The 26,901-nt window shown below is 37.9% G+C and overlaps 1 protein-coding gene across 14 annotated transcripts in view; it reads left to right on the top strand.

Moving 5' to 3' along the window:
* MAST2 (microtubule associated serine/threonine kinase 2) overlaps window positions 1–26,901 on the top strand; it is a 219,630-nt gene that overhangs the window by 74,976 nt on the left and 117,753 nt on the right. For 12 of the 14 annotated variants that reach the window (XM_064589222.1, XM_064589220.1, XM_064589219.1 and 9 more), the window contains one exon: window positions 11,100–11,131. In XM_064589222.1, the coding sequence (XP_064445292.1) occupies window positions 11,100–11,131 (32 nt within the window). The remainder of the gene's footprint in view (window positions 1–11,099; window positions 11,132–26,901) is intronic. The other 2 variants (XM_064589217.1, XM_045897783.3) reach the window with 1 other exon arrangement.

The following is a 26,901-nucleotide window of genomic DNA, read 5'->3' as shown; positions in this document are numbered from 1 at the left end:
CTAGATGATTTTATTAATGAAAACTGTATAATAATTAAGGAAGAAATAACACCAATCTTATACAAACTCTTTCAGAAAATAGAGGCAGGAACACTTCCCAGCTAATTTCAGGAGGCCAGTATAATTGTGATACCAAAATCTGACAAAGGCATTATAATAAAATCTGGAGACCATTATCCCTTATGAACATAGGTGCAAAAATCATAAATAAAATATTAGCAAAGATAACCTAACAAAGTTGGGTTATACCCAGAAATGTAAGATTAGTTTAATAAGGATAGTCACCAACTTATGATAATTTGACTTAATGATTTTTCAACTTTATGATGGTATGAAAATGATACACATTTGGTAGAATTTGAAATTTGGTATTTTCCTGGGCTAGCGATAATGTAGTATGATACTCTCCAGTCAGCCACACAATTGATATTCTTAACAGCCGTTCTGTAACCACACAACCGTTCTGTTTTTCACTTTCAGTACAGTTTTTAATACATTATATTAAGATATTCAACACTTCATTGTAAAATAGACTTTGTTAGATGATTTTGCCCACCTGTAGGCTAATGTAAGTGTTCTGAGCACATTTAAGGTAGGCTAAGGTAAGCTGTCATGTTCGTTAGGTTAGGTGTATTAAGTGCAATTTTGACTTACAATATTTTCAACTTATGATGGGTTTATTGGGACATAACCCCATAGTAAGTCAAGGAAGTTCTGTATTAGGAGATCAATCACTGTGGGGCACCTGGGTGGCTCACTCTGTTAAGTGTCTGCCTTCAGCTCAGGTCGTGATCTCAGGGTCCTGGGATTAAGCCCAGAGTTGGGCTCCCTGCTTGATGGGGAGTCTGCTTCCTTCTCCCTCTGCCCCTGCTCATACTCTCCCTTTCTCTCTCTCTCTCATATAAATAAGTCTTCAAAAAAAGAAAATTAATCACCGTAACTCACCACATTAACAGAATAGAGGAGAAAAATCTTATGATCTTTTCAGTATATGTTGAGAAAGTACGTGATAAAATCAATACCCATTCATGATAAAAACTCTAAACACATTAAGAATAGAAGGAAACTTTATCAATTTGATAAGAGTTATCTATGAAAAACCTATAGCCAACATCATATTTAGTGGTAAAATATGAACTCTTTAAGCCTATGATCAGGTCAGAAACATGGCAAGGATGTCTACCACAGTTCTAGAAAGTGGAAAGAAGTAAAACTCTCTTATTCATAGAGAACATGATTTTTTTTTTTTTAAAGGTTTATTTCAGAGAGAGAGGGAGAGCATGTGAGCAGGGGGGAGGGGCAGAAGGAGAGGGGAAGCAGACTCCCTGCTGAGCGAGGAGCCCAATGCAGGGCTCGATCTCACGACCCCTAGATCAGGACATGAGTTGAAACCAAGAGTTGGACACCTAAACCACTGAGCCACAGAGGCGCCCCAAGAACATGATTGTTTATGCATAAAAATCCTAAGGAATCTACAAAACAGCTATTACAACTAATAATGAATATAGCAAAGTTATAGGACATGGTCAATATATAAAAATTGATTGTATTCCTATGCTAGAAGCAAGCAACTGGAAAATGAAATAATTTTATTTATAGTAGCCTCATAAATATCTACTTAGGGACAAGTTTAGCAAAAGAAGATCTTTTTGCTGATAACTATAAAACTTTGCTTAGAATAATTAAAGTAGATCTAAGTAAGTGGAGAAATACTATGTTCATGGGTTGGAAGACTGAATATTAAGATCTCCGTTCTTGGGGCGCCTGGGTGGCTCAGTCAGTTAAGCGTCTTCAGCTTGGGTCATAATCACAGGGTCCTGGAATCGAGCCCTGTGTCGGGCACCCTGCTCTGTGGGGGGTCTGTTTCTCCTTCTGCCTCTGCCCCCCACCCCGCTTTCTTTAAAAAAAAAAAAATCTCAGTTCTTTCCAAATTGGTCTGTAATCCCAGCAGACATTTTTATACAAATTAATAATTTATATGCAACATTTATATGCAAATGCAAAGAGTCTAGAATGTCCAAAGCATTCTTGAAGAAGAAGAACAAAAAAATACTACATCATTTGACTTCAATACTTAATATAAAGCAGCAGAATCAAGAAAGTGTGGTGCTGGCATAGGGTAGAAAAATGGAATGCAGTAGAGAGTCCCTAAATAGCCTATTCTATTCTATTCTATTCTATTCTATTTATTTATTTATTTATTTATTTATTTATTTATTTATTAATTAAAAGATTTTATTTATTTATTTGACAGAGAGAACAAGTAGGCAGAGAGGCAGGTAGAGGGAGAGGGAGAAGCAGGCTCCCCGCTGAGCATGGAGCCCGATGCGGGGCTAGCCCATTCTATTTTAATTTGATTTTCAGCAAAGGTGCCAAAGCAATCTGTTGGTCGAAAGATGGTGTTTTCCATAAATGGTGCTAGAATAAGTGGATATCTATATGGAAAAAAATGAACCTTAACTCTAACTCACATATTACCCCCAAATTAATTCATAATGGATCATAGACCTAAATGTAAAGGCTAAAAGCCTTAAGCATCTAGAAATAAAAATAGGAAAATATTTTTGTGCTTTTGGCATGGGCAAAATTTTCTTAGGCAAGATCCTGAAAGCATTAACAATTAAAAAAATATTGATAAATTGACCTTCATCAAAATTTAAAACTTTTGCTTATCAAAAGATACCACTAATGACTTCAGTTAGGCAAGCCACAGACTGAGAGAAAATATTCATCAAATATATCTAACAAAAGACTTGGGTCTAGAATATATGAAGGATTCTTACAACTCAAAGATAAACAGCCCAATTATAAAAGGGGCAAAAATATTTTAAGATACTTCATAAAAGAATGTGTGCTGATGGCTAATAAGGCACATGAAAAGATGTTTAACATTATTAGTCATCTTGAAAATGCAAATTAAAACTGCAATGAGATACAATTACACACTCACTACAATCTAGGCTAAAATTTAAAATACTGATGGCACATATTGGCATGAAAGTAGAGCAGTTGGAATTCTTGGGGTGAGTATAGAGCAATTCTTATTATCAGTAATTATTATTACTATATTAGAGTGTGGAGTAATTAAAATTCTCATACATTGTTAATGGGAGTGTAACTTGGTATAATTACTGCAGGAAAAGATCTGGTAGTTTCTTATAAAAATAAATATATACCTATCCTATAACCCAGTAATCCCACTCTGAGGTATTTACCCAAGAGAGATGAAACATAGGCCTATTAAAAGACTTGTACAGGAATGTTAATAGCTCAAAACTGGAAATAACCCAAATATCCATTAGTAGAAGAAAAGATAAATAAACTGTGGTATATTCATATGATTAGATTTTGCTACTCTTTCATGTAACATATAGATGAATTTCTAAAATGCTGTGCTGAGTGCAAGAAGTTTTACATACAAAGGTTCATACTTGTTCCATTTATATGAAGTTCTGGAGCAGGCAAAACTAATCCATGGTGGAAAAATGGGAATAGAATTTACTTGGGTGAGGGAATAGTGGTTTGTTGGGAATTTACCAAAAAAGATATGATGGAACTCTCCGGATTGATGGACATCTTCTATATTTTGGTAGGGATTTGGGTTATCTGAGTTTTTCCATTTATTAAACTTATCACGTGGCATACTTAAGATTAATTAATATATATATTATATATATGCTTTCATGTTGGAGATAGATATATGGGTATAGAGATATATATCTATTACATGAAAGCATTGTAAATAAATGCTGAATTCTGGGTAATGATAGACATGCTTAAGTGTCTACTGATGTCTGTAGTCTACTTGAAGATGCATTTTGTTTTTTTAAAAATGGATGGGTAGCTAACTATGTGATAAAGCAAATACAGGCATACCTTGGAGATATTGTGGGTTCAGTTCCAGGCCACCATAACAAAATTGCTTATATTGCAATAAAGCAAGTCAAATGAATTTTTGGTTTTCCAATGCATATAAGTTATGTTTACACTATACTGTAGTCTATTAAGTGAGCAATAGCATTCTGTCTAAAAAAAAAAAACTACATACCTTAATTAAAAAATACTTTATTGCTAAAAAATACTAGACACCATCTGGGTTTTCAGCAGTCATAATCTTTTTGCTGGTGGAAGGTCTTACATTGATGTTAATGGCTGCCAACTGATGAGGATCGTGGTTGCTGAAGGTTGGGATGGTTGTGGCAGTTTCTTAAAAAAGAGAACAGTGAAGTTGCCACATTGATTGACTCTCTTCCTTTCATGGATGATTTCATGAATAGTGTGACATGTGGTTTGATAGTATTTTATGCACAGAACTTCTTTCAAAATTGGAGTCAGTCCTCTCAAACTCTGCCAGTGCTTTATCAGCTGAGTTTATGTGATATTCTAAATCCCTTGTTATCGTTTCAACATTCTTCACAGCATCCTCACCAGGAGTAGATTCCATCCCAAGAAACCACTTTCTTTGTTTATCCATAAGAAGTAACTCTTCATCCGTTCAAGGGTTATCATGAGATCGTGGCAATTTAGTCACACCTTCAAGCTCCACTTGTAATTCTAGTTCTCTTGCTATTTACACCCCATCTGCAGTTACTTCTTCCACTGAAGTCTTAAACTCCTCAAAGTCACCCTTGAGGGTTGGAATCAACTTCTTTCAAACTCCTGTTTATGTTAATATTTTGACCGCCTCCCATGAATCATGAATGTTCTTTATGGCCTCTAGAATGGTGAATCCTTTCCGGAAGGTTTTCCATTTACTTTGCACAGATCCATCAGAGGAATCACTACCTATGGCAGCTAAAGCCTTACAGAATGTGTCTCTTAAATGATAAGACTTGAAAGTCAAAATTACTCCTTGATCCGTGGGCTACAGAATGGTTGTGTTAACAGGCATGAAAACATTAATCTTGTACATCTCCATCAGAGTTCTTGGGTGACCAGATGCATTGTCAATGAGCAGTGATATATATATATATATTTTAAAGATTTTATTTATTTATTTATTAGAGAGCAAGCGAGAGAGAAACAGCATGAGAGAGGAGAGGGTCAGAGGGAGAAGCAGGCTCCCCGCTGAGCCGGGAGCCCGATGTGGGACTCGATCCCAGGACCCTGGGATCATGACCTGAGCCGAAGGCAGTCGCTTAACCAACTGAGCCACCCAGGCGCCCGAGCAGTGATATTTTGAAAGGAGTCTTTTTTTACTGAGCCGGTCTCAACGGTGCGCTTAAACTATTCAGTAAACCATGCTATAAACAGATGTGCTGTCATCCAGGCTTTGTTGTTTCATTGATAGAGCACAGGCAGAGTAGATTTAGTGTAATTCTTAAGGGCCCTAGGATTTTTAGAATGGTAAATGAGCGTGGACTTCAACTTAATTCACCAGCTGTATTAGCCTCTTAACAAGAGAGTCAGCCTGTCCTTGGAAGCTTTAATGCCTTGACCTCTCTAGTTAGGGAAGTCCCAGATGGTATCTTCTTCCAAAATGAAGCTGTTTCATTTACTTTAAAAATCTGTTGTTTAGTGTAGCCACCTTCATTAATTATCTTAACTAGATCTTTGGACAACTTACTGTAGCTTCTACATCAGCTCTTGATGCTTCACCTTACATTTTTATGTTAAGAAGATGGCTTCTTTCCCTACAGCTTAATGAACCTACTTTTGCTAGCTTCATACTTTTCTTCTGTAGCTTCTTCACCTTTCTTAGCTTTCATGGAAACGAGAGTTAGGGCCTTGCTCTGGATTAGGGAATGCTGTGGCTGGTTTCATCTTCTGTCCAGACCACTCAAACTTTCTCCTTATCAGCAATAAGGCTGTTCTGCTTTTCTTATCATTCATGTGTTCACTGGAGTTGCGTTTTAAATTTCCTTCAAGACCTTTTTCTTTGCATTCACAACTTGGCTATTTGGTGCAGGAAGCCTAGCTTTTGGCCTGTTTTGACTTTTGAAAAGCCTTCCTCACTAAGCTTAATCATTTCTAGCTTTTGATTTAAAGTGAGAGACGTGCAGCTCTTCCTCTCACTTGAACACTCAGAGGCCATTGTGGGGTTATTAACTGGCCTAGTTTCAGTATTGTGGGGAGACTAGAGGAGAGGGAATGAGATGAGGAGAATGGCTAGTCAGTGGAGCAGATAGAACACACATATTTATCAGTTAGGTTTGCCATCTTGTATGGGCAAGGTTTGTGGCACCCCAAAACAATTACAATAGTAACATCAAAGATCACTGATCATAGATCACCATAGCAAATATAATAAAAATGTAAAAGTTTGAAATTTTTGAGAATTACCAAAATGTGAGAGACACATGAAGTGAGCAAATGCTGTTGCGAAAATGTTGCTGATACACTTGATGTAGGATTGCCACAAACCTTCAATATGTTAAAAAAAAAAAAAGGCAATATCTATGAAGAACAATAAAGTGAAGTGCATTAAAACAAGGCATGCCTGTATTGTGAAATGTTAAGAATTGAACACTCTGGGTTGCAGGTATATAGATGTTTGCTGTACAGGTTTTTAAATTTTTCTGTTTTCTGTATCTGAAAATTTTCATACTATATTGGGAGGAGTGTAATGAAATACAACTCTTGGCAAATGTGTTTTAAAAATATGATATAATGGCAGCGAGAAAATATAATGTACTTAGAAATAAATCTAACAAAAATATTTGTATAATCTTTATTGAAAAATTATCAAACTTTATTAAAATATATTAAAGAAGACCTAAATAAATGGATGGGTATACCATGTTCTTGTATAGTAGTTGTCTGTATTGTAAATATGTCAGTTATCTCCAGATCAACTCTGGATCGAGTGCAGTGTCAAAGTTTTTATCTACAAGTTGATTCTAACATTTATATGGAAGACCAAAGCCCCAAGATTAGCTCTCATAATTTTCAAGAGTAATAACAATGTGAATGGACTTGCCTTACAAATATCAAGATTTATTGTCAAACTATACCAGTTAAACAGTGTGGTATTGGCACAGGGGCTGACAGTACACGGAACAGAATATAGTCAAGAGAGAGACCCGTGCATTTATGGAAACTTAATATTGCACTGAAATTGCACATCATTTAACAAATGACCTGGGATAATCATATGTATAGAAAAAAATATAATAGGATTCCTATCTCCCTCCATATGAAAAATAAGTTCCAGGTATATTAACAAACTTTGTGTGAAAAGTAAACCTACAAATCTTTTAGAAGAAAATATAAGCAAATACATTCATGTGTCTATGTGTTAGAGATGTATTTCTTACATATAAAAAATAATACAAGGAAAGATAAGTTTGACTACATAAAAATTAAACCTTTTGATGACTCCGTTAAAAATAAAAGTAAAAAAAATAAAAGTAAAAAGATAAGACTGAGAGAACATTTTTAATGACTTTAACTTATAAATAATTATTATCCAGAATATATCTTATAATTCAATAAGAAAAAAAAAAAAGGCAGGAAATCTAATAGAAAAATGGACCAGGGTATAAATAGGCAGTTCACCATTGAGGAAACCCTAGTGGTCAACAAACATACAAAACCTTGCTTAACTTCACTAATAATTATAGGAAATACCAATTAAAACCATACTATGATCAGGGTTGCTTGGCTGGTTCAGTTGGTAGAGCATGTGACTCTTGATCTCAGGGTTGTGGGTTCGAGCCCCCACATTGGGATATAGAGATTACTTAAAAATAAAATCTTAAAAAAAATTGAAAAATTGAAAACCATACTATGATCAGAGCTGATCGATTGGTAAAAATTAAAAAGTCTGGGGTGCCTGGGTGGCTCAGTTAGTTAGGCGTCCGACTCTTGGTTTCAGTTCAGGTCATGATCTCGGGGTCGTGGGATTGGCTCTGTGTTTGGCTCTGCGCTCAGTGCGGAGTGTGCTTGAGATTCTCTCTCCCTCTCCTTCCTCCTCTGCCCCTCCCCCCTGCTTATGCACGTGCACTCTCTCTCTCAAATAAATAAATATAGTCTTAAAAAATTAAAAAGTTGGGGCACCTGGGTGGCTTAGTCAGTTAAGTGTCTGCCTTCGGCTCAGGTCATGATCCCAGGGTCCTGGGATCAAGTCTCACATGGGCCTGCCTGCTCAGAGGGGAGCCTGCTTCTCCCTCTCCCTTTGCCTGCCGCTCCCCCTGCTTGTTCTCTCTCGCTGTCAAATAAATAAAATATTTTTAAAAAAATAGAAGGGAAAGCTTTCTTTAAAAAAAAATAAATAAAATTAGTCTGAAAATACCAAGTATTGGAGAGTGTGTGTTCAACAGTTATTTTTTGAGCATCTACTATATGCCAATCACTGTTCTAAGTCATTCAGATGCATTAGTAAATAAAACATACTGAGATCCTTGCCCTCATGGAGCTTAGATTCTAGTGAGTGAGGATAGAAAATGGGCAATAAACATAATAAATAAGTAGATTACATAGCATGTTAGTGATAAATATATTGAAAGTATATTGGTGATACATTAAAAAAAGTTATAGCAGGATAAGAGGGTGATGGGGTGTAAAGTAAGTTGCAATTTATGTAGGGCTATCAGGGTAGTAGACTTCATGCTCAAGTAAAAATTGAGCCAAGATTTTTTAAGGCTGTTAGGGGTTAAGGAAATATTTGGGGGAGGAGCAGCATTATAGGTAGAATGCACAGATTAGTGAAGGTAGTAGAATGCTGGATGTGTTTGATGAATAATAGAGTCCAGTATGGCTGGATCAAAGTGTGCAAGGGAGAGAGGAGGTCAGAGAGATACTGGGAAGAGGCGGTGGATCACCCTTCTAGGTCTTTATGTGGATTTTGACTTTCACTTGTGAGTGAATCAGGGATCCATTCGAGGGTTTTGAGCAGGAGTGTTAAGATCTAACTGACCTTTAAAAGGAACACTGTTGGGGCGCCTGGGTAGCTCAGTTGGTTAAGCGACTGCCTTCGGCTCAGGTCATGATCCCAGGGTCCTGGGATCGAGTCCCGCATCGGGCTCCCTGCTCAGCAGGGAGTCTGCTTCTCCCTCTGACCCTCCCCCCTCTCATGCTCTCTCTCTATCTCATATTCTCTCAAATAAATAAATAAAATCTTAAAAAAAAAAAAAAAGGAACACTGTTATGTTGAGAATAGACTATAGAGGGATAAAGGTAGAAGCAGGAATGGGGTACCAGTTAAGAGATGGTTGAGAAGCCAGGGAGAGACCATGGTGGCTTAGAATGCAATAGCAGAAACCAAGAGGCTTTTCCCTAACTTTAACTGTTCAGGTGACAAAATTGAATTGAGATTCTTTAGACTTTATTGTGACTATTGTATATTTTGTTTCAGAAATTTTAATGGATTTTGTGTTTTATTGGTGCCGTAGTCTTTTTTGAAGTAGTTATATGATCTATTGTTACATAATATAACATGTATGTGCTGTTACTTTAATACCCACCCCCCCAATTCCAATATCTAAACATGACTAAATCCAAAGTTTTTGTTTAAGAGGTTGTATGTATATATACATTGTGGAGATATGTCTGAAAAATGGTTGTATTCTGGATATATTTTAAAGCTAGAGCCATTAAGAATTCTTGATGGATGGTATGATTTTACTCATATGTGGAATTTAAGAAACAAAGCAGATGAACATATGGGAGGGAGAAAAAAGAGAAAGGGAAACAAATGATAAGAGACTCTTGATAGAGAACCAACTGAGAGTTGATGGAGGGATGTGGGTGGGAGATGGACTAGAAGGGTGGTGGACACTTCTTATGATGAGCATTGGATGTTATATGTAAGTGATGAATCACTGAATTCTACTCCTGAAACCAATATTGCACTGTATGTTAACTAACTAGAATTTAAACAAAAATAAAAAAAAATAAAATACTTCAGTAGAGAGAAAAGGGAAAAAATGATGGATTGTGACAAAACTCTTGATAATTATGAAATTTTAATGGTAAAAAATAAAAATATAAAATAAAAAAGAATTCCTGATGGATGGGATATGATGGATGTGAATAACAGAGGAATCCAGATGTTTTGGTCTAAACAACCAGAAGAATAGAAATAACCATCATCTGAGATGGGAAAAGCCTGTGGTTGGAATCAATTTTGGTGGAAAGAACGAGCTCAGTTTGGGACATGTGGGATTTGAGATGTTGAGTAGACAAATTGGTTATAAGTGTCAAGAGCTTGGGAGACAGATCTGGGAAGCATTGGAGGGGGAGGTTAAATCTAAATGTATACTTCCAAGAAACTTTTTATAATGTGCATGAAGAATCAAGTACAAGCTATTTATAGGAGCATTGTTTTGATGGAGAAGAAAAACGTGCAAAGAAAATTAACTTTATGTTTCCTGGAGAATGGATAAATAAATATTATAAATAAGTGACAAAATAAATTTATAAAGTGGACTAATGAACAAAAGTGAAAAATATCGACGTGGGTGAATCTCCCAGTTATAATGTTGAAGTCAGCAGATGAATACATATTTTAAATAATTTAAAATACATATAAATATTTTAAATAAATAATTTAAAAACATGAAATGATACTAATAATTATTTATGAATATATATGTAAGGAAATATAAAGACATATGGCAAAGATAAACAAAGTTTATTAAGTAAGTAGGGAGTTGTGGGAGGTGGGACTTGATAAATTTTGAAAGCAAGTCACAGAGGCCCAACTGTTCTCACACCAGTGGTGTCTATAGTCATCCCTTTGTTATATTATTTTCTATACTTCTTTGTCTAAAATGTTTCTTAATTAAAAAAAAATTCCATGTTGTTCCTTTCATATCCCTGACTCTTAATGATGGTGAATCCTTTACAATTCATCAAGTTAATGGCTAGCCCAATGGGTATCTGGGATAATCTCCACTGGTGAGATGGTTCCATCTAGTGGGGAAAATGCTGCAAGTAGTCTGTGAGACATTCTTTTTGGGAAGGAAGAATAAAGAGGTGGTAGTTAACCTGACTGCTCTTTATTTCACTGAATTTAAAAGATAAGGGAAGAGGTTATTGTTTGGAAATATTTAGTTTTTGCCATTGTTAAGATACTGCTGTAGGACATTTAATGCAGACCTGTAGGACCAGATGTGTCCTTATTTCTGTGTAACTGTGTTTGTGCTTTTTTTTTTCAGAAGGAGTTGAGCCTTCCAAGAAGAGGCAGCTTGTAAGTTGATGACTATTATGATTATGATTATGAATACTAGCTTAGAAATCCCTCCTGGGGACTGTTGTCAGTATTATTTGGAGGAGTCCCATATATTCCTCCCGCCCTGCCCCCCAACTCTTTTTTTTTTTTTTTAAAGATTTTATTTATTTATTTGACAGAGAGAGAGACACAGCGAGAGAGGGAACACAAGCAGGGGGAGTGGGAGAGGGAGAAGCAGACTCCCCGCAGAGCAGGGAGCCCGATGCGGGACTCGATCCCAGGACCCTGGGATCATGACCTGAGCCGAAGGCAGTCACTTAACCAACTGAGCCACCCAGGCGCCCCCCCAACTCTTATCTGGGCCAGGGAACCCGGTAGGCCGGCCAATTTCTCTTGCTAGTTCGGCCAATTTCTCTTGCTAGTTCGGCCAGTTTTTCTTGCTAGGTCAGATCCTCCCCCTTCCCCCACCCCTTCTCACCCCCCAGTCCCCTTTTCTGTCTCGGTTTTTACCTAGCATTTGAAGAAAAGCTGCTACTTAAGTACCCATCACAGTTTTATACTTGTGTTTTGGGATTTACCAAGTGTTCTTTTTTTAAATTTATTTTTTATTTTTTAAACAATTAAGCTTTTTGGGAATGTTCAAATTGAAACTCATTAGCATCTTTATCTGTCCCATAACATGATACTAGGGAGAGGCCAAGTTTTCTTTTCTTTTCTTTTCTTTTTTAAAGATTTTATTTATTTATTCATAAGAGACAGAGAGAGAGAGAGTCAGAGGGAGAAGCAGGCTCCCTGCTGAGCAGGGAGCCCAGTGCGGGACTCGATACCAGGATCCTGGGATCATGACCTGAGCTGAAGGCAGACACTTAACCATATGAGCCACCCAGGCGCCCGAGGCCAAGTTTTCTGACAGTTTGAGGGCAAGGGCAGCACCAAATTTGGATACAGGGTAGGAATAAGTGCGGAAGCCTTCTAAAAACTGGGCAAAGGTGCTACCAGAACTCTTAATGGATTGATCTCTACTAAGTATGTATACAAAACTGAAAAGGAGTGACTTTTCAGCATCTTGTTCAACAAATATATATATTTAAAGATTTTAAGTAATCTCTACACCCAACGTGGGCCTCAAACTCACAACCCTGAGATCAAGAGTCACATGCTCTACTGACCAAGCTGGCCAGGCACCCCTGTACTTGGTCACTATTCTATTATTTCTGGCATTTTTTCTTTTGCTTCCTCTTATTGGAAGTTCTCTGAGATTTGCTCTTTGCTTAAGATTAGGTGAAATGAATTAAGGCCTGAGGCAGGTAGCTTCTTCTAGGAGTGTGTGCCTCCAATGAATGGAGTTTGCTGAGGAGAAGGAAGGATATCCTGGGAAAGTGATTATTATTTGAAATTAGAGGAATTGGGGGGTCATTTTAGTTTTACCCTTAGGAATATCTTGGTCATTTTAGTGATATCTAAAGTTAGGCTTACTGTAACTTCCTTAAAATATTTAATTAGAATCAGAAATAAATACCTTTTAATAAAGTAACTCACATTTAAACAATTGATCATTCGGTAAATGCACACTACTGTCTATTGTGTGTTGGGCACCGATCTGGGTTTTGAGGCTATAAGATTCAATTAGACATAACCTTCTATTTTGAGGATTTATCATTAAGTAAGCTGGAAGTACCTCAGTGCAAACAGTGTTTTTTTTTTTAATCTTTAATATTGGAGGAGTAGAAAAGTTTTATTCTGGAAGGAAGCTGGGAATCCTGGATACTAATCTAGGCTTTGCCACTAATAAGTTATATGTCGACAGGAACTATAATTTCTGGGACTGAATTGTCTCACTTACAAAACAAGGGGGTGGGCCTACCTCATGTCTGTGCTTAGTTATCTCCCCAAATGATTGAAGCTTCATGGTACCTCTTTTGCATAGAGCTGGGCAAGTCTTTATAGGAAGTATGCAATAGGAAGCAAAGTATGGCTTAGCATTTGCAGTAAAGAAGCCAGGAAGGTATAAACAACACAACATAAGATGTTTGAGTAAGTTTACTTAAAAGTTTGTAGTAAGTGTGGAGAAACTGATGTTAATAAAACAAGTGACTTAGCCATTTGCTCCATTGTTTCTGGTCCTTGTAGACTAGTCTGGAAGTTTTTTTGTTTTTTAAGATTTAATTTATTTGAGAGAGAGAGCGTGAGCACGTGCACGAGCTGGGGGAGGAGCAGAGGGGGAGAGAGAGTGAGGGGGAGAAAGAATCTCCAGCAGATTCTGCGCTAAGGGTACAGAGCTGAAGCCCGAGAAGCCAGATGCAGGCTGATCCCATAGCCCTGAGATCATGACCTGAACTGAAACCAAGAGTCAGACCCTTAACCGTCTAACTGACTGAGCCACCCAGGTGCCCCATAGTTTGGAAGTTTTAAAGGTTATTATAATTATCTTGGGATGCCTGGCTGGCTCAGTCAGTAGAGCATGAAACTCTTGATCTTGGGGTCATGAGTTCAAGCCCCACCTTGGGCATGGAGATTACTTTTAAAAAAAAAAAAAAGGTTACTCTAATTGTCTTCTGAGTCTTGGTTGGAAGGAGAAGGGGGTGTTGTACTTCTGTCCCTGTTTGTCTCTGTCCCAGAATGGCTCTTGAAGAGCAGATGCTACTATATGCCCATTCCAGGTGTAAAGCCTCCTTTTCTTTGGCATATTCTCTCTAGTATATTTTATGGGTGCAGAGAAATTTGGGGGTTGCAGCTAGTTTGGTGTCTTTTGAGAGAGAGGTTCATTTAATAAGCATAATTTTGAAAGTAGCTGAGCAATATAAAATAAATGAAGTTCAGTAATTTTGGAGGCTATCAATTGTTATGCTTTTCCATGTAATATGATAGTTGCATTAAAATAAATAGAAACTAAAAAAATGGATTTTTAGATGTGCTATATTAGCATTTTACAAAGTACACACTCTTCCACTTAACAAGTAATACCTCCAATGTCTCCAAAATCGGAAGTAAAGTATACCATAGAAATGAAGAGCTTGGATTTGACAGTCAGGCAGACCTGGGCCTGAGTCTTGCCAATACCCTTTACTAGGTGTTTTCTTTGTAAAATGAGTTACTGTATTTCTCTTTGTCTTTTTGCTTCTATTCATTTGTTCATTTGTTTAAATTCATTCATCATATATTAAGTTCTTATTATGTGCAGGCACTATTCTAGATACTGGAGATGAAGTAGTGTTTAAGCAAAGTTTCTACTCTTATGGAGCTTCTATTCAAGAGAGACAGACACACAGAAACATATATCAAGTGTGTTGTAGGGTATTGAGCGCTATGAAGAAAAAGCCAGATAAGAGATAGATGGTATATGTTTTGTGGAGCAGAGGTTGAAATTTTAAATTGTGTTGTCTAGGAATATTTTCATTAAGGTGACATTTGAGCAGAGAACAGAGAGAGTCTGGAATGAGCGATGTTGATATATATTGGGCAAGAGCATTCCATGTAGAGGATATAACATGTGCCAAGGTTCTGAGGTAGGAAAATGCTTGGCATGTTGGAGGACAGCAAGGAGGCCAGGGTGGCTGTTGCTGAGTGGAAAGTGGTGTTGGGGTTGGTGTGGGGGCGGGAGGGGGGCATCAAAGAATATGAGGCAGAGGCTGGATTTTGTAGTTGTAGGCTACAGAAAAGATTTTTGTATTTTACACTGATTGGGACAGAAAGTCAGTGGGTGGTTTTAAGCAGAGAAAGATGTGATCTGTCCTAGTTTTTGTTTTGTTTTGCTTTGTTTTTGTTTTTTGGAAAAGGGCAGTTTTATTGAGATATAATCCACATATCATATAATTAAGAGTGTACAGTTCACAGGGTTTTATAGGAATTACCACTATCTTAATTCAGAATATCTTCATCACCTGAAAAGAAAACCCCTACTTGCTAGCATTCATTCTCCATTCTGCATTCCCTCGAGTCCCTGGTAACCAACAAATCTACTTTGTTTCTTAATAGATTTGCCTATTCTGAACATTACATTTAAGTGGAATTACATAATATGTGGCCTCTTGTGTCTGGCTTCTTTTGCCTAACATTTTTTTAGAGATTCATCCATGTTTTAGTTTGTCATACTTCGTTCCTTTTCAAGGTTAAATAATATTGCATTGTATGTATGTATCACATTTTGTTTATCCATTATCTGTTGATGAACATTTGGATTGCTTCCACTTTTTGGCTATTGTGAATAATGCTGCTGTGCACATGGGTGTACAAGTATCTGTTTGAGTCCCTGCTTTCACTTAATTCAGGTAGATACCAGGAAGGGGAGTTTCTGGATCATATGGTAATTCTGTGTGTAACTTTCTGAGGAACCACCATACTGCTTTCTACGGCAACTGCACCATTTTACATTCCAACCAGCAATACATGAGGGTTCCAATTTCTCCACATCCTAGCCAACACCTGTTGTTTTCCATTTTTAAAATAATAGTCGTCTTCGTAAGTGTGAAGTGGTATTTCATTATGGCTTTAATTTGCATTTTCCTAATTACTAGTGATGTTGAGCATCTTTTCATGTGCTTACTGGTCATTTGTAAGCGTTCTTTGGTGAAATCAATTTCTTTGCCCATTTTTGAATTGGGTTGTTTATTTTTAGTGTTTAGTTGTAGGAGTTTTTTTATATATTCTGGATATTAAACTTTTTTTTAAAAAAGATTTATTTTTTTTTACATTTATTTTTTATTTTATTTTATTTTTATTATTATGTTATGTTAATCACCATACATTACATCATTAGTTTTTGATGTAGTGATCCATAATTCATTGTTGGTTATAACACCCAGTGCTCCATGCAGAACGTGCCCTCTTTAATACCCATCACCAAGCTAACCCATTCTCCCACCCCCCTCCCCTCTAGAACCCTCAGTTTGTTTTTCAGAATCCATAGTCTCTCATGGTTCGTCTCCCCCCTCCGATTTCCCCCCTTCATTCTTTCCCCTCCTGCTATCTTCTTCTTCTTCTTCTTTTTTTTAAAACATATAATGTATTATTTGTTTCAGAGGTACAGATCTGTGATTCAACAGTCTTACATAGTCCTCACCGTAGCACATACCCTCCCCAATGTCTATCACCCAACCACCCCATCCCTCTCACCCCACACTATTCCAGCAACCCTCAGTTTGTTTCCTGAGATTAAGAATTCCTCATATCGGTGAGGTCATATGATACATGTCTTTCTCTGATTGACTTATTTCGCTCAGCATAACCCCCTCCAGTTCTATCCACGTCATTGCAAATAGGAAGCTTTCATTCCTTTTGATGGCTGCATAATATTCCATTGTATATATATACCACATCTTCTTTATCCATTCATCTGTCGATGGACATCTTGGCTTTTTCCACAGTTTGGCTATTGTGGACATTGCTGCTATAAACATCAGGGTGCATGTACCTTCGGATCCCTACATTTGTATCTTTGGGGTAAATACCCAGTAGTGCAGCTGCTGGATTGTACGGTAGCTCTATTTTCAACTTTTTGAGGAACCTCCATACTGTTTTCCAGAGTGGCTGCACCAGCTTGCATTCCCACCAACAGTATAGGAGTGTTCCCCTTTCTCCGCATCCCTGCCAACATCTGTCATTTCCTGACTTGTTAATTTTAGCCATTCTGACTGGTGTGAGGTGGTATCTCATTGAGGTTTTGATTTGGATTTCCCTGATGCTGAGCGATGTTGAGCACTTTTTCATGTGTCTGTTGGCCATAAGGATGTCTTCTTTGCAAAAATGTCTGTTCATGTCTTCTGCCCATTTCTTGATTGGATCATTTGTTCTTTGGGTGTTGAGTTTAAGAAGTTCTTTATAGATTTTGGATACTAGCCCTTTATCTGATATGTCATTTGCAAATATCTTCTCCCATTCTGTCGATTGTCTTTTGGTTTTGTTGATTGTTTCTTTTGCTGTGCAGTAGCTTTTTATCTTGATGAAGTCCCAAGAGTTCATTTTTGTCCTTGCTTCCCTTGCCTTTGGCGATGTTTCTAGGAAGAAGTTGTTGTGGCTGAGGTCGAAGAGGCTGCTGCCTGTGTTCTCCTTTAGGATTTTGATAACTCCTATCTCACATTGAGGTCTTTCAACCATTTTGAGTCTATTTTTGTGTGTGGTGTAAGGAAATGGTCCAGTTTCATTCTGCGTGTGGCTGTCCAATTTTCCCAACACCATTTGTTGAAGAGACTGGTTTTTTTTCCATTGGATGTTCTTTCCTGCTTTGTCGAAGATTAGTTGACCTTAGAGTTGAGGGTCCGTTTCTGGGCTCTCTCTTCTGTTGCATTGATCTATGTGTCTGTTTTTGTGCCAGTACCATACTGTCTTGATGATGACTTTGTAATAGAGCTTGAAGCCCGGAATTGTGATGCCGCCAGCTTTGGTTTTCTTTTTCAACATTCCTCTGGCTATTCGGGGTCTTTTCTGGTTCCGTACAAATTTTAGGATTATTTATACCATTTCTTTGAAAAAAGTGGATGGTATTTTGATAGGGATCGCATTGAATGTAGAGATTGCTCTAGGTAGCATTGATGTCTTCACAATATTTGTTCTTCCAGTCCATGAGCATGGAACATTTTTCCATTTCTTTGTGTCTTCCTCAATTTCTTTCATGAGTATTTTATAGTTTTCTGAGTACAGATTCTTTGCCTCTTTGGTTAGATTTATTCCTAGGTATCTTACTGTTTTGGGTGCAATTGTAAATGGGATCGACTCCTTAATTTCTCTTTCTTCTGTCTTGTTGTTGGTGTATAGGAATGCCACTGATTTCTGTGCATTGATTTTATATTCTGCCACTTTACTGAATTCCTGTATGAGTTCTAGCAGTTTTGGGGTGGAGTCTTTTGGGTTTTCCACATAAAGTATCATATCATCTGCAAAGAGTGAGAGTTTGACTTCTTCTTTGCCAATTTGGATGCCTTTTATTTCTTCTTCTTGTCTGATTGCTGTGGCTAGGACTTCTAATACTATGTTGAATAGCAGTGGTGATAGTGGACATCCCTGCCATGTTCCTGACCTTAGGGGGAAAGCTCTCAGTTTTTCCCCATTGAGAATGATATGTGCTGTGGGTTTTTCATAGATGGCTTTTATGATATTGAGGTATGTACCCTCTATCCCTATACTCTGAAGAGTTTTGATCAAGAAAGGATGCTGTACTTTGTCAAATGCTTTTTCTGCATCAATTGAGAGGATCATATGGTTCTTGTTCTTTCTTTTATTAATGTATTGTATCACATTGATTGATTTGAGGATGTTGAACCAAGCTTGCAGCCCAGGGATAAATCCCACTTGGTGGTGAATAATCCTTTTAATGTACTGTTGGATCCTATTGGCTAGTATTTTGGTGAGAATTTTTGCATCCATGTTCATCAAGGATATTGGTCTATAATTCTCCTTTTTTTTTTTTTTTTAGATTTTTTATTTATTTGCGAGACAGAGAATGAGAGACAGAGAGCATGAGAGGGAGGAGGGTCAGAGGGAGAAGCAGACTCCCCGCTGAGCAGGGAGCCCGATGTGGGACTCGATCCAGGGACTCCAGGATCATGACCTGAGCCGAAGGCAGTCGCTTAACCAACTGAGCCACCCAGGCACCCTATAATTCTCCTTTTTGATGGGGTCTTTGTCTGGTTTGGGGATCAAGGTAATGGTGGCCTCATAAAACGGGTTTGGAAGTTTTCCTTCCATTTCTATTTTTTGGAACAGTTTCAGAAGAATAGGTATTAATTCTTCTTTAAATGTTTGGTAGAATTCCCTTGGGAAGCCATCTGGCCCTGGGCTTTTGTTTGTTGGGAGATTTTTGATTACTGCTTCAATTTCCTTAGTGGTTATAGGTCTGTTCAGGTTTTCTATTTCTTCCTGGTTCAGTTTTGGTAGTTGATACATTTCTAGGAATGCATCCATTTCTTCTAGATTATCCAATTTGCTGGCATATAATTGCTTATAAAAAAGATTTATTTATTTATTTGTCAGAGAAAGAGAGAGCACAAGCAGAGGGAGAAGCAGGCTCCCTCCTGAGCAAGGAGCCCGATGTGGGACTTGATTCCCGGACCCTGGGATTATGACCTGAGCTGAAGACAGATGCTCAACAGACTGAGCCAATCAGGCGTTTCCTCCCTTCCTTTTTAAAAGCTTTTTTGGATATTATTACACTCTTATCAGATAAATGATTTGCATATATTTTCTTCCATTCTTTGGATTGCATTTGCATTTTCACTCCCTTGATAATGTCTTTGATACAGAAAAGATGTTTTCATGAAGTCCAGTTGATTTATTTTTTTCTTTGTTGCCTTTGCTTTTGGTGTCATATCCAAGAAATCATTGCCAGATCCAGTGTCAGAAAGGCATCGTCCAGATATTTTTTTCTAAGAATTTTATAGTTGTTTTTTTTTTTTTAAGATTTTATTTATTTGACAGAGAGACACAGCGAGAGAGGGAACACACAAGCAGGGGGAGTGGGAGAGGGAAAAGCAGGCTTCCCGCTGAGCAGGGAGCCCTATGCGGGGCTCAATCGCAGGGCCCTGGGATCATGACCTGAGCCAAAGGCAGACGCTTAACGACTGAGCCATCCAGGCGCCTCAAGAATTTTATTGTTTTAGCTCTTTGATCCATTTTGAGTTAATTGTTGTTTATGATGTAAGGTAATTATCTAACTTCATTCTTTTGCATAGGAGTATCTAGTTTCCCTAGAATTATTTGTTAAAAAGACTGTTTTTACCCCATTGGATGGTCTTGGCACCCTTGTCAAAAATATTTGACCATATATATTAACATTTATTTTGGGACTCTCTTCCATTGATCTAAATGTCTGTCCTTATACTAGTACCACACTGTTTTGATTACTGTATCTTTGTAGTAAGTTTTGAATTAGGAAGGTTGGTATCAACCTCTGTTCTTCAAGATTATTTTGGTTATTTAGGATTTCTTGTGATTCTATATTTCTGTAGAAATGTCATCGGGATTTTGATAGGGGTTGTATTGAATCTGTAGATCAATTTGGGTAATATTATCAGATTGACTAATATTAAGTTCCAATGTTTGAACATAAGATATTTTCCCATTTATTTAAGTCTTTAATTTCTTTCAGAAATGTTTCATAGATTTCAGTGTATAGGTCTTTCACCTCCTTAGTTGAACTTATTCCTAAATTTTTATTCTTTTTTTTTTTTTTTAAGATTTTATTTATTTATTTGAGACAGAGAGAATGAGAGACAGAGCATGAGAGGGAGGAGGGTCAGAGGGAGAAGCAGACTCCCTGCCGAGCAGGGAGCCCGATGCGGGACTCGATCCCGGGACTCCAGGATCATGACCTGAGCCGAAGGCAGTCGCTTAACCAACTGAGCCACCCAGGCGCTCCCTAAATTTTTATTCTTTGTTATATTATTATAAATGGACTTGTTTCTTAAATTCTTTTTTGGATTGTTCATTGTTAGTATATAGAAATGCAACTGATTTTTGTGTGTTGGTGTTATATCCTGCAACTTTGCTGAATTTATTTTTCATCGTGGTTTTGATTTGCTTTTCTCTAATAACTAATGATGTAATAGTTTTTCTTTCTTTCTTTTTTTTTTTTAAAGATTTTATTTATTTTTTTGAGGGAGAGACAGAGATAGCAACAGGTAGCGAGAGAGAGCACAAGCAGGGAGGAGAGGGAGAAGCAGGCTCCCCTCTGAGCAGGGAGCCCGATGCAGGGCTCCATCCCAGGACCCTGGGATCATGACCTGAGCTGAAGGCAGATGCTTAACCGACGGAGTCACCCAGGTGCCTCTCTCTCTCTCTCTTTTTTTTTTAAGATTATTTATTTGAGGGAGAGAGTGTGTACACGAGTAGGGGGAGGGGCAGAGGGAGAGAGAGAGAATTTCAAGCGGACTCCCTGCTGAGTGCGGAGCCCAATGCAGGACTTTGATCTCATGACCCTGAGATCATGACCTGAGCCGAAATCAGGACTTGGAAGCTTAACCAACTGAGCTACCCAGGTGCCCCTGTAGAGTATCTTTTCATGTACTTGTTGGCTATTTGCATATCTTCTTTGGAGAAATGTTTATTCAAGTCCTTTGCCCATTTTTTATTTGAGGTATTTATCTTTTTATTGTTGAATTATAAGAGTAGTTTATATATTCTGTATACTAGACCCTTATCAGATACATGATTTGCAAATATTTTCTTCCATTCTGTGGGTGGGTGGTTGACTTTCTTGATAGTGATCTCTGATGCATAGAAGTTTCTAATTTTGATGAAGTCCTGTTTATCTGCTTTTTTTGGTTGTGCTTTTGATATCACATCTAAGAAACCATTGCCTAATTCAAGGTCTTATTTGTTCCTAGGCCTTAATATGTAAAGGTAACTAAGTAATGACACAGAGAGACTAATGCTATTGAAAGAAAAATTTATTACTTAAAATTTCCCCAACAGAAAGGGGCATGCCATGCCATGCAGGCCACATGAGGAAAGCACCAGGTTTAGTCAGGAGGCAGAAAGGAGCAAGAGGAAAGCCTAAGCCAGAGTCTTTATTGGGGTTTGTATAGGAAAGGCAAGGCAGGGCAAGGTAACCAGCTTAGGACTGGCTACTTTGAATAACATTGGCGGGTTCTGGGCTGTAGAGGTGATTTTTAGTTGCTGGTACTTGACCCTGAGTGATACAGGGCAGGGGAAATATTGGCTTGATGTGTGAGAGTTTGATAAAGGTTGGGAGTATGGACTCAAGTTTGGTTAGAAGGTTTGTTAATAGGAGTTTTGCACATTCACAAAAACTGGATTGCAGGGGAGTACAAATAAGTTTGGCTTTTAGTTTGGCCCTATGATTAATAAGTGCCAAATAGGGGGTGCCTGGCTGGCTCAGTCGAGCATGCTTGATCTGGGCGTTGTGAGTTCAAGCCCCACACTGGGTGTAGAGATTACTTGGGGGGGAAAAAAAAGCCAATAGGCAAATACAGAATCTGAGAAAACATAGAACACTGTTGTGATGATTTACCTCTATTTCTTTTTAAGAATTTTATGGTTTTAGCTCTTACTTTTGGTCTTTGATTCATTATTAGTTAATTTTTATATGTGGTTTAAGGTGAGGATTCGATTTCATTCTTCTGAATGTGGATAGCTGTTGTCCCAGCTCCATTTGTTGAAACAACTTTTCTTTCTCTGTTGAATAGAGTTGTCTTAGGTTTTAACAAAGTCACTTCCTGCTCGGAGTGTAGGGAGAGCAGAAGTGAAAGCAGGGAAGTATGTGAGGAAACCATTACAAAAATCAGTCAAGGTGGTGATAGCTTAGACAAGGTGGTAACAGCTGAGGTGGTAAGAAATGGTTGGGTTCTGGTTATATTTTGAAAGGAGAGCTGACAATATTTCTTGATAGTTAATTTTGGTATATGAAAGAAATTGAAGAATTGGTGGTGACTGCAAGGTTTTAGGACTGAATAGCTAGGTGAATATGATTGCCATTTATCAAGCAAGATGGGGAGTATGTGATTGGCACAGGGTTGTTTTCTGTTATTTTTTGTTCTTGGGAGGGGCAGGAGTGGGAGTTGTTGGAGGAATCAGGACCTTGGTGCTTGTTTGACATCTGAGAAGGAGTGTTGAAAAGATAATTGTATATATGAATTGGGGATCAAGGGTGAAATCTGATCTGGAGATACATATTTGGAGATTGACAACAGATAAATGAAATTCAAAGTTATGAGACTGGAGAAATAAACTACTAAAATGCTACTCAAGTGTGGTCAGCTGACTGGTGGTGGCTATCGAACTGTTACCAGTTTGCCATGAGTTAAGTACAGAAGTTTAGAGTAACCAACTGACATTGTTGTAACGTTCAAGCATTTGATCATTTTTCTGTTCTTTTTTTTTTTTTTAAAGATTTTATTTATTTATTTGACAAAGAGAGAAACAGCGAGAGAGGGAACACAAGGGAACACTTGAGTGTTTACTGGTTAGGAGATAAGGAGAATCCACTGGTAAAGAAAACTGGAAAGGAGCAGTCAGTGAGGTTGGAGGAAAACCAGAAGAGAGTGGTGTTTCCAAAGCAACAAGAAGAAAGTATGCAAAAAGCTGCTGCTGACAGGTTATGTAAGATGAACACTTAAGAATTGACCTTTGGATTTAGTAATAGGGAATTTCCTAATGGTGACCTAGGTGAACAGTATCGATGGGAAGTGGGTATAGAACTTGAATTGAATGGGTTCAAGAGAGAATGGGAAACAGTATTATCTGTGTAATATTTGGGTTAAAAATGTTTAACCTTAGTGTACTATAGGAAGAAACAATCAGAGAAGTGCAAACTGAGGGGGCAATATGTAGAAACTATTGGCCTGGACGCTTCAAAAATGTTGAAATTGTAAAAGATTAAAAAAAAAAAAGACCAAGGATATGTTCTAGATTACTAGATACAAAAGAGACTTGGTGAATAAATGTAATGCTTAATTCTTGGGTGGATCCTGGATTTACAAAAAAATAGTTGAAAGACATTATTGGGACAATTGATACTTGAATGTGGACTTTTATTCGATAATATTATTGTGTCAGTGTTAAACTTTCTAGTGGGACAGTTGTGTGGTGGCTCTCTCTTGTTAGGCAAGGATTAATTGTGGAAGTATTTGAGGGAGGAGGTATTACAGTGTTTACAGATGACTTGCCAATGGTTCAGCTAATTAACAAAAAGTAATTGCATGTGTGCGAGTCTGCCCGCCTGCCTGCGTGCAGAGAGAGAAGAGGAGGAGAAGGGAGAGAAAAAAGCAAATCTAAGTGAAGAGCATATAGAATTTCACTTAATTATTCTTGTTCCTTTTCTGATGTTTTGGGGAGGATTAGTGAGTAATATTATTTCAGAGATTTGCTGAGAAGAGGATCATAGAAATTAGGTGATAGCTGGAAAAGGTCATGGAGTTTTCTCCCCTTCTTTTTAAAATGTAGATGGGAGATATTACATTATGTTTTTATTTCAATGAAATTATCCAGTAGAGAAGGAAAAGTTAATGTGAGAGGGGATGAACAGTTGCTGGAATGTCCTCGAGTAGGCAAAAATAGAGGACACGGGGCGCCTGGGTGGCTCAGTCGGTTAAGCGTCTGCCTTCAGCTCAGGTTATGATCTCAGGGTCCTGGGATCGAGTCCCCACATCGGGCTCCGTGCTCAGCGGGGAGCCTGCTTCTACCTCTCCCCACTGCTCGTGTGTGCTCTCTCTCAAATATATAAATAAAATATTTTTAAAAAATGGAGGACACATATCTAGGTACTTATTGAAATACTGGGCTTAGACAGGAGCATTGACAATTTGTCCCCAGTAGCCTTGGTTACCTCAGTTTATTTGAAGAAGATTATGCATGTAAAGTGAATGGCATAGTGCCTGCAGTTAAGCCCTCAGCTATTTGTTATAGAAGTTAGTGCAGTGCCTGTTATTAATAAACTTCAAAAAAACCCAGTAGTTTATTATTGCTTTTATTATTAGCAGGCCATAATTACCTGTTAGAAGCCGTAAATTCTTCAGAAACACAAATTAGTGTTAAAAAAACAAAATTCTACCTAATAAATTTGAAGATGTAATGGGCTTTATTAAATGATTCATGAGTCAGGCAGCATCCCACGTAACAAGTAGAGGAGAGTTCCAAAGGGCTACAAAAAGGGAAAGGTTTTTAAAGGCAGGACAAGGAGGTCATAAACAGAAAAAAGGGTTATTTCAGGTAAGGTCATATCTGGGGATGAAAGGGTTTTAGTAGGTGGATGGGGAGGGCCCATGTGACAGATTACCCTTATTGGTGCTGACCAGAAAATTCTTCACCTGTTAAGACTACGTTCTGGGAGAGGTTGTAAGTGCAATTAGGTTAGGTATTATGCCTTGGTTTGGTGACTTGGCCTAAGTAACATCATTTCAGGCCGGTAGGTTTGTTTTGTTTTGTTAACCTTAGTAAGATGCTAAACCAAGTTAAATGAACAATAGTGCACCTTAGAAAAGCCACAGGATATTCATGATTGGCTTTGATCACATAAGGAAAGAGAGCAACTAAGTTCCAGTATGGGGAATGAGAAAATCCAGGCCTGCAATGATGAGGGCTTTGTTGGGGCAAGTTGGTTATGTAAGTTCTTTTGGCTTGGCTCATACCATTTATATTAGATGTAGCTTTCTGAAATAAAATTTTCATTTTTAGAAAGCTATTTCACACTCAAGCCCATGTGTATATTTTTCAATGCATTAAAAAATGTAGTCTAGAATATCAGACCTAGAGGAGTTGATAACCTTGTTAAAAGTGTACATATCTGTGGAAAAACAATTGAGAGAGAATGAAGTTCTGACTATTTGTATTTGTTTTCCAAGCTATGGGAATATTGTATTTTGCTTTTTTCTCAACTGGACTAGCTCTGAATAGCTTCCCTTGCCCAGCTTTATGAGGCAGGCCTCCTTTGGCAATTCCTTTCAAATAGGATTGCTTTTTTGTTTGTGGATTTCAGGACCAATACCTAGACCCTACACTTAGGAGTTCAGTGTAAATAGTGTTTATGTCTCTAGTTACCCAGAAAGTTAAGCTCTTGTACTATTCATTACAACTTAAGGTAATCTTCGTATTTCTTGAAATGTCATTGCTTTATTTCTTTGAGGCTGTGAGCAGTCCAGTGGAGGTGAAGAACAGACTATAGGAGTGAAGAGGTGGCTGAAGCACCTGTCATGGTGTGTGTGTGTGTGTGTGTGTGTGTGTGTGTTGCTATTGGTGACCTTTATTCTTAGAGTCCTTGGGAATAGTTATCCTTTTGCGTTGTTGACTTACTTATTCAGGCAGTGGACTTAGACATCAGATATTGGATGAAAGTAAATGCCAGGTATAAGTAAATGCAGTGATAGACAGTGGGCAGGGAGGAGTTCCTGGGGCTCAAGGATATGATGTGTTTAACTTTTGCCCCTGTGAAACTGACATATGAAACAGTGTCATGTACTTTCCCACTCTGATGCAACTTAATGGTATTTGCCTGGATAAATGCTTCTGGAGAATGTGCTAAAAAGAGATACCACCTGCTACACATAATAAACCCTTTGTGTGCTGTCAGTGGTGCCTGATACGGGGCTTTAGTTTCTCTGTGGACTTTGAAAATCAGGAAGTTTTGGTAGTTTTAAAGACTCTGAAGGCCAGATTAATAGCTCTGTGCTATACTTAATAGTGTGTCTTCTTTTTTTTAATTGGACTTACATAGGAAATGATTTCACATAGGTTCTCTATCTCCAGTGGGAAGGCAGGGGTTGGCTGAAGTTGGCAGGGATAGAATAATAGTCATCACTAATTTCCTAGCCGGAGCCATTTTGTTGTTAAAAAATGGTTGTATTTTGTCAGTGAGCCATGAGTTTGTGGACACAGGACTTGCAAATTGAAAATCTTTGAGAGCTCATTATTATTTTTAGAATTGCTTTTGTTATGCTAATTCTCCTCACATTTATATCTCTAGACCTCACAACTACCAGTTCACTATAATCTACTTGGGTATCTCAGAAACATCTAAACTTTAGCATTTATAAAACTGAAGTCATTGTCTTTCTCAAAAACCTACTCCTCTCTGGCACCTGGGTGGCTCAGTTGGTTAAGCAACTGCCTTCGGCTCAGGTCATGATCCTGGAGTCCCAGGATCGAGTCCCGCATCGGGCTCCCTGCTCGGCGGGGAGTCTGCTTCTCCCTCTGACCCTCCCCCCTCTCATGCTCTCTCTCTTTCATTCTCCCTCTCAAATAAATAAATAAAATCTTAAAAAAAAAAAAAAACCTACTCCTCTCATATTCCCTAGCTTACTAAATGGTATCACTTCCTGATAGAAAACTTTGTTGTTATTACC

Source organism: Mirounga angustirostris, unplaced genomic scaffold (genome assembly GCF_029215605.1).
Source record: "Mirounga angustirostris isolate CCGP_5_RB_7025 unplaced genomic scaffold, mMirAng1.0.hap1 SCAF_4, whole genome shotgun sequence".
Classification (NCBI taxonomy): Eukaryota; Metazoa; Chordata; class Mammalia; order Carnivora; family Phocidae; genus Mirounga; species Mirounga angustirostris.
The sequence above is the reverse complement of the archived record's forward strand: the minus strand, read 5'-3'. Positions and strand labels throughout refer to the sequence as shown.